The sequence below is a fragment of the Pocillopora verrucosa genome, chromosome 8 (assembly GCF_036669915.1).
Source record: "Pocillopora verrucosa isolate sample1 chromosome 8, ASM3666991v2, whole genome shotgun sequence".
Lineage (NCBI taxonomy): Eukaryota > Metazoa > Cnidaria > Anthozoa > Scleractinia > Pocilloporidae > Pocillopora > Pocillopora verrucosa.
Window position 1 is genome coordinate 10,564,059 of NC_089319.1, and position 8,797 is coordinate 10,572,855.

Consider the following 8,797-nt stretch of genomic DNA (forward strand, 5'->3'; position numbering starts at 1 on the left):
GATAACAAGATGGCGAGAATTTTTGCGAATCACATGCTCAGTTTCGAAATTAACTTACATCGACTCGTTTTTAAAATCATGCGTTTGAAAACGTATTGCACCAGCGATTTGAGTCCATGTGCACGTTTTTTACCTTTAATAAGATACATGAAAAAATTTCTCAGTTCTGATTGGTTAAGATGTATGCAGTTTTCAGGTAATTCAATGCTGAAGAGGGTTAATTCAGTGCAAAGAAGTAACAAACCAGACTGAACAATTCCTTGAACTGTTTAGCCGGACTTTCAACTTTCTTGTGCCTTAAAGATGTGAAGGTATCATTGTATATTATTGTTTTCATCGTATGCTGTTGTTTTGACTGATCGCAAGATACCACTTGCGGGGTTTGAATAATTTATTTTTGCACTTGATACGCGCACTTTGCTTCTGTATAATTATGATAAGCTATCTCGTATTTTTTCAAGTAAAAACTTTTTCGTCGACTCCCCTAAAAAAATAAAACATGGTAAAAGATCGAAAGCTTTTTAGAATCACTTTTGTTACGCTTTATGATCTGAATGTGGCCTATTAGAGTCGAGACATAACAAAAATTTGCGATAAATTATCATAGGAAGTCAAGGCACACACTTCTTACAAACAGTTGCGGTTCCCGGTGTGGTGGTCTCACTATGTTATTGTTAATATCGGCCCCAACTTAAACCAGCTGTAACGCTCAACTGGGCTGGCTTGTCTAAATATCGCAAATGAACAAATTTATAAATAAACAGACTAAATTGCACAGTGTGAAACATTTCATATGAATTCCACGATGCGAAACGTATCGTTTCGATACCATAGTTTGGTTCATTTACAAGCCTTTTTTTATATTTTCTTTACTTCATTGATCATATGTTCGTTCATTAAAATGATTCGCTCCTCTTCACATATTGTGTTTCAGTGAAAGTGAATTCTCTGATTGGGCAATGTATATTGAACGAAAGTCGCGCATCAGACATACAAATCCATACGTATAGAAGCACGATCAGCACCCAGGCGTGATTTCATTTTCAAGTGCAAAAGTTACGATCTGTGCGGTTCTGCTGCTTACCATCGCCTTAGTGAGAGTAATCCATCAATCGTGAGTAGTATTCACCTCATAAGCATTTACTGAGAACCGAATATTGGCATCTTACGATGGAACTAGAAGAACCGTCCGCAGCGATTTTGACAAAACATCGCTTGCATATCATACAACATCTTCAGATGGATCGAACGTTTCTGTTCGACTACCTAATCAGCAAATCTTCCTTTGACAAGGCAGACTTTGAGTTGATTCAAGCCGAGAAGACGAGCGAGTCTAAGGCTGGCAGGTTCTTAGATATTCTAGAAATGAAGGGACAGAAGGCATTTTGCCACTTTATAGACGCCTTGCAGATTCTCAATCCAAGCCTGTATGAAATGGTGACGGGGGAAAGTGCAACAAAAAGTAAGTAGTTTTGTTGCATTAGAGATATAAACGACCAAACTGGCTTTTACTATCTCTCCAACCACTTTAATGTTGTAAATAAAGCCCGAACGATCTGGTCGCGTAAAGAAAACACTGGTGGACCTCTTGAATGCGGACATGGCAATATCACTTAATAGGAGTTGCCTAATCGATTCAAACGTCAGGTTTAGCAAACATGCCGTTAAAAGGAAATTCAAAGGTTTAAATTTTCAGCGAATAATCCAGTGATATAAGCTGAAGATAGAACCATTTTAATTGCGTTAACGTCATAATCACCAAACAGGAAGTTTCCTAAATCAGAGACGAGCTGATTGTTGATACGTAGGAACGTTTGCCATTTGATAGTTTTCCAATGTAAATTCAGAAAACTCGGATTTTGATAACATTTACATTCAAATTTTGTTCATTCCCGGACAGTTTCCGGCTCCGCAAAACAACAACATGAAATTCCAACTAGCTGCGAACTACGACGAGCATAAACCGACGACCAACGAGTTTCACTTCCCCAATCAGTTTGACCTAGACTTCCTTAGCCTTTATGAATAAAAAATATGAATTTTTTTAGACACGGCGAACACATTGAGGTGTAATCAATGAGGAAGAATCTAAACGATTTTTTTAACAGAAATCTTTTAGCAGCCAACGTCTTCTTTTTTTTTTGTAAACGTATAGCTCGAAACTTCTCGAATTTAAAATGATCAGAGTAGAATCTTCGACGTAATTTCCATATCGAAAGTGTTGAAGTGGAGAAATAAAATAACTTTAGATAAGAACTCGTTAAAATATGTTATTTTGCTAACTGTTTTCTTAAAATAAATGAATAAATAGATGAATAGATGAATGGATAAATTGTAAATAATTAAATAAATAACAAGACACACACACACACCAAAACACGATACAAAAACACTTTATTTCTTGCCATAGATCTGATCACGGTCAATCAAATCCTTATTTACACAGGTGACAATCCCATCTTGTCAGATGTTAAGAGCCATATCATCAGTGGTAAGTTTAGAATCTAATTTATTTTGTGTTCTTTATAAGCTGGAAATGACATATTATTTCGTTCGTGTTACGAAAGAAAAAATAGTACGTCTGTTATGGCGGTCATGTTGAATAGATCTATTTCGTCTCGTTACTCTTTGATGTGTTAAGCGAAGTTAAGACTATGACTAGACGAAACAAAACTCTTATTAATATCTCTTGAATAGAAATGTCCCCTAGTGGGCTCTCTCAAAAAAAAGATGATCCTCTTTGTCGAAACTCTACAGGTGGTCTTTTTTCGGGTATGTTTAAAATCTTATCCAGTCCATTCAGTGATTAATCGCGCTCGCAGACAACTACTATTTTTTATTTTTTGAGCGTCGTGTATTAAAGGAGTTACTACATGCAAAAGTTTTGATATTTCAATCAATTCGTTTTGAATAATTCCAAAATTTCAAAGGGAAGAGCGTTTAGACATTAACTTCCAACTTTGGTTATAACATTGTACTAGTTCGATGTTTCGGTGAAGGCGGTAAAAAAAGCAAGTTAAATTTTGCTAACAGCGACATTGCATTCAGACACCCAACAACACGAATCATAATGAACCCGGGACGTAGAAAAGTCAACACATTTAACCCTTTATACCCTAACATCATTATTCTCCATACTGTTCTCTGTACATTTACTAAGGTGCTGAAAAGGAGAATTTGTCCAATAATCAAGAGTTTCTTTAGTTGGTGATCATTTCCTTTATTCTCATGACATCGATGTGTGATTCAGTGGTGATATTGTAAGGAGAATTTTGATGCTAGTCACTCTAAGGGGTTAAAGGGTTAAACACAATAGGTGACAAACTCAGAAACTATGTACAAAAGCAAAGTGACCGGAATAAGGAAATAACGAAACTACAGCTCAAGCGATTATAAATATTTTGCTGAAAATAAAAAGAATAAATATTACTTACGACTACAAAAGAAAAAAAAGCTCAACTAACAACAATGAAAACGAATGTCCCAGAAGCACAAACAAAATGACACAAATTAGAGGATATGACGCAAATTTTCGTAACTGTGGTTGGCGTCTCTATTCCTCTGGTGGGTGTAACCCAAAAGGTTTATCCGATTAACCCTTTCACTCCTAAGATCTCATCAGTAATTCTCCTTACTGTCTGCCATACAATTGTTATGATGTTAGTTCTGAGGATTTGCTATCGAATCAATTAATAATCCCCTGACTGATATTTTTCTTTATTCTCATCGCTTGTCTGTTTGATACTATGTTGATTCGGTAAGGAGAAATCTTTTCTTGGTCACTTATGGGAGTTGAAGGGTTAAGAGAATTTTCTTGGGCTATGATTCCTCATATTCGGGAATGGAACTGATATTAGTTCTGTCTTTGACAGGTGGCGGATCTACCTTTCTGGACGTAGATATCCTCAGTAATTACTCCAAGATTCTTACCAGGGAATTACACGAATTAACTTTACGTCACGATCAGGTCCTTAAAGACAACAATGAACTAAAGAAAAAGCTCGAGGAGGCCTTCATGGAACAAAACCGGTTGCAACGCAGAATAAACTGTTTGGAAAAACAGGTCTCGGCCACTGAGGACGCTTTGGCCAACGAGGCTCAATCGACTGCTAACAAGACGGGCGAGAATCTCCTGCAGCGGTTCGAGGCGGTCCAACGTGAGGGGCGAACAAATCAGTTTATCATCCAGCTTCAAATGAAGTTGCTAACAGCGCACGAGGAAAATGAAACGCTGAGAAAGCAACTGGATGAATTTGGACAGCGAGAAGATGAAGTGTTGAAGCAATTGAGTAAAGTCAACCAAGATTACGCTATTGAACGGAAGGAGACAAACAAGTTGTCGCAACAACTACGATCACAGACAGAGGAGATGAAGATGTGCGAAACACTGAAAATGAAACTGCGCGAAGTGCAGTTCGAGAATGCAAAGTTACGATGTGAGCTGCAGGATAAAGAGAACGATCTTAACGAGGTACAACGGTGGACAGAAGCTCTGAAGGCTCGATTTGATTTAATAGTAGCCGAGAAAGAAGAAATGCTGAAAAACCAGAAAACCGTGCATAGCGAGTGCTCGCGGATGCACGATGAGATTTCTGACCTTAGAATCAAACTCAACCATAAAGAACGTGTTTTGGTGGAACTAAGACAAAACTGCAAAGAGGTTGAAGATAGTGCCAAAATTTATAGAGAGGAACGCGATTTTTTCTCTAAATCCGCGACAGATTCCGCCATAGAGAGAGACCAGATTAGGAAAGAGGTGGAAGAAATCAACCAGCGACATAAAAAAGCATTGGAGTCTAAAGAATTGAGTCTCAGACAGCAGACCGAATATGTACGACAGTTTGAGAAGAAATACGACGAAACCAAAGATGAGCTTGTTTCTGTCAAGACAATGTTGAATAAAGAGAAAGCAGATAATGAGGAATTGAGGGAGAGGATCTCTACTTTGGAGACAGAGTTGGCGAAAAAGGTATTATGACTAGAATGTTTACGAGCCGTAAAGATTTTAATGATATTAAGTAGTGTGTGCTGTATACATTTCGTATATGAAATCATAGTTAGTAGAGGAGACTATGATGAAATGCAGACATTATCCACGAAATAGTACAAGTAACTTTGGGTTGCACGAAAGAAGCCTAAAAGCAGACTAGGAACTCAATAGGTTTTGAACCTGTATGCTGCTTCCTTTTAACCCTTTACATCCTGATATCGGTATGCATAATCTCCATACTGTTCTCTATACATTCCGAAGGTGCTGACAAGAAGAATTTGTTTAATAATCACTTCTTTAGTAAGTGATCATTTCCTTTATCCTCATGACCTAAATGTTTGACTCAGGGGGGATATTGTAAGAAGAAATTAGATGCTAGTCACTCTAAGAGGCAAAGGGTTAAAGCGATCAAATTCAGAATAATTTATATATGAAAAAATTAAATTAATTTTATCCTACGCGAAAAAGAAATGACTTCGGGGAAGAGTCTAATTAATTTACACGTCGTTAAGAGCAAAATGGTTAAAGCTTGACATTTCGTTCAACTTAACTTCGGCCGTCTCTTTCGTTTCCACCATCGAAAAGGATCATGGAGCGGTTTCATTCTCTTTAGATGTCTAAACGCCAAGATCTATATGTATAGATCAAACACATTGCAACCTACAGTCCTTCATTTCTCAACGAAAATTGCCTTATACTCTGAACCTGATTTTGTGTTGCGTTTGATTATTTATCCTCTTCTTATAAGGAATTAACCTCCAAGCCTTATATGGAAGAGGAGGATCACCAGGATGTAAGCCAAATACAAGACGCGCATGAGCATGAACCGAGTGGAAATGGGGACGACGAGGTCTTCACCGGCATCGGCCGGAGAAAAGCGCGTGCACCCCAGGATCTAGTGGGGAGTATTCAAAGGCGATTCCAACATGACAACAGGGCTCCACGGCCCACGAACAAAGCCATTCGGAAAAGTAACAGCTTTGACGAGAAACTGGCCAAACTCGTGCCTGAATTTGAAAGCCTACCACTGAAAACTAGAGAGGATTGCAGCCTTGATCGTTATAGAATGAAGCAAATCCTGCCTTTTGCACAGATAGCGACAATGTGTCCGCCAATGACAAGCGTCGGCGACAAGTTTCCGGACGAGCTGAACGCTGCAATTACCTGTTCCACACATGTTCGTAAGCTTGGATATCGCAAGATGTCTGCCCCTGTAATAGGCACAGATCTTTTCTCACTTCATCTTCAAGATTCGAATCTAGCGGAAGAAGATCGCAATGAGGGAGATGACGAGCAAAGCAACACATTTCCGAGCGAAGAAAGTAAGAATGGCTCGCCAAGTAAGCAATTCCGCTCACGAACTGGGGCTATCAGACTTACTGAAGGCGAGCGACGCAATCGTCGTCTCACGGAACCAATCATGTACCAGACGAGGGCGGATAATATGTAACATAAAGAACTTTTCCATGTAGCGATCAGAAACAATCGTCACACTCAGTTTAACAGTGGGAAGTCTGGGTAAAAGACTAAACACGCATTTGACACTCGAAAGACTAAGAACATCTTTCACGCATTTCACAGAAATCCAATGAGCGTGCGCATACATAAATATATGTATGTATATTTCCTTTGCATATTTAGTTACATGAGCTAACTCCATTTTGTAATGATGATGATGTTTTTAACATATTTACCTTTTAGCGGTACGTAGTTTAAAGTTTTTTTCTAGCATGTCAGTCTGTTAACATTGGTTAAGGAGAAACTTGAAAACCGAAGAGACTAAAGGAATATCGAATTTCCTGGTGGTCAAATCAAAGCAATGTATTACAATTCGCTCGTTTTTTTTTTAGTTTCACGTCTAGCTAAACCGTATAACCCCAACAACGAAAAAAAAGGGAAAAAAAAGTTAAATGGTAGAATAGAAGTCCATTTATTCTCATTCCTTGTCAAAATCTCAAGTATGTAACATTAAATTATATAAATATAAACGTATAACATGTTTTATGAAAATAATAATTTTTCAAAAATTCAAATACTCTTGTTCTTCATTTAGTATATTTAGCTAGTTTCATATCTGATGACGTTGAAATCATCTGGTAAGTTTTATAAGTCATCCAAGTCATATGAGTCAGAACACATCCAGGAAATAAAATGGACAAACAATTCAAAAATTTGACTTTGAAACAATTTTCCAGAGATGAATAACAGCCAACATTTACACAAAACCCCTACGAGAGCGTATGACTCAAGTCTAAAAACAGCAAAGGGAGGAGTAATAATGGTCTAAGACCAGTCCTTTTATCTCTAAGATCTGACACTAAATTCTCCTTCCTTGTGGATACACATTTCCTTGTTAATCAGGTAAGGGAATTTGGTGTTATATCAAAACAATACTCTTACACTTACAAGTTTGTCTATTTGCAGCACTGGGTTCGATTAAATTGAGCAAATTAAATGCTGGTTACCTCTTAATCAACCCTTTATCCTTAAACTCCCATGAGTGATCAAGACATAATTTTCTCATTACAATATAAATAGAATATAAAGCAGACAAGTAATGAGAATAAAGAAAAATGTCAATTAGGGGATTATTAGAATTTTGAAATTTGAGATTTTGTGGTTGATTCAACACGTTTCAATGCGTCTCCAATTATAGAGTCAGGCTTTAGTCCTTTTTTCATAAAAGTATTTTACACTGATTGTTTTTATCATGGTTATAATGCACTAAAGTGATTTGAGGAGAGATTTTCCATAATGGAAAGTATTTGTTTTTCGCGAGCTTTTTATTTCTCTTGTTTATAATCTTGAATTTCGTCAACTACAATAAATACTTTTAGGAGACAACTCATTCATAAATTCAGTGGTTTTTTAATAAACTATCGCTGTGAAAAGCCTGTTAAAAACGAATTTTTGATAAGTGCAGTGGATGAGCAAAACTTTTGAATCTTATCATGATTTCGCGCTCGCGAAAGAGGAGGGAAAAAAAAAGAAACTTGATGCAGCATATTTCTGTTGTACTCATTCTGATAACGAAGCGTATCGGACACACTTGAAATTAACCAATAAAGTGACAAACGGGAAACGCCCACCTTATTGCTTATTTGCTTCCCGCATGTCAGACTTCGAGGGATTCGTGTTGGCTCTCAGTGTGAAGATCAGCACCATAGGCTCTCTGGCAAAGCACTCGTTTTATACGGACCAGAAATCGTTCTACAAACCTTTTGCTGCAGCGTAAGTCTTTGCTCATTAAGTAACTGAACTTTTCATTTGAAGCATGTAATAAAAGCGAAGAATCCATTTTAACTCCGAGCTCAGTACAGAAACCACTTGACACGATCGAGATGCAAAAATTTTCTGATGTGTTTATGACTAGTTCCATGGTAACCATTGTGTCGTCATTCCTTGACATCACGTTCGAGTTGAGACCAGTGGCCTGGGCGCTATGATATTGTCAGTGCGTCAAGCGCTACGAAGTTAAAGTATTCTCGTTGAAAGCAACAACATCATGGGAACTTCTAAGATGCAAAAATTTCGTAAGATTTTCAACTGTGGAAGGTTTATTGAAAAGCAGTGACACACAAGGAATACGGAGCTTTCAGAGGGCTTAAAGTAAACAAAGATGTTAAAGATATTTTAAAAAATTTCAATTTTTCGTGAGTCGGACAGACGAAGAAACCAGTTCAGATCACCTCAATCAGATAACAGAACAAAATTATTTGCAAAATGGCGATTATTTTGTATTTTCTTCACTATAAACTGAGACCAAGTTTACCAAATTTTCCATACATTAGGTTTTAACATCAGTAA

The 8,797-nt window shown here is 37.4% G+C and overlaps 1 protein-coding gene across 1 annotated transcript; it reads left to right on the forward strand.

Moving 5' to 3' along the window:
- The first annotated feature begins 1,036 nt into the window (after window positions 1-1,036).
- Window positions 1,037-7,137, forward strand: LOC136283173 (golgin subfamily A member 6-like protein 26). Its single transcript, XM_066171587.1, has 4 exons — window positions 1,037-1,462; window positions 2,447-2,491; window positions 3,873-4,969; window positions 5,739-7,137. The coding sequence occupies exons 1-4, from the start codon at window positions 1,171-1,173 to the stop codon at window positions 6,438-6,440; spliced, it is 2,136 nt and encodes a 711-aa protein (XP_066027684.1). The 5' UTR covers window positions 1,037-1,170; the 3' UTR covers window positions 6,441-7,137.
- The last annotated feature ends 1,660 nt before the right edge of the window (window positions 7,138-8,797 follow it).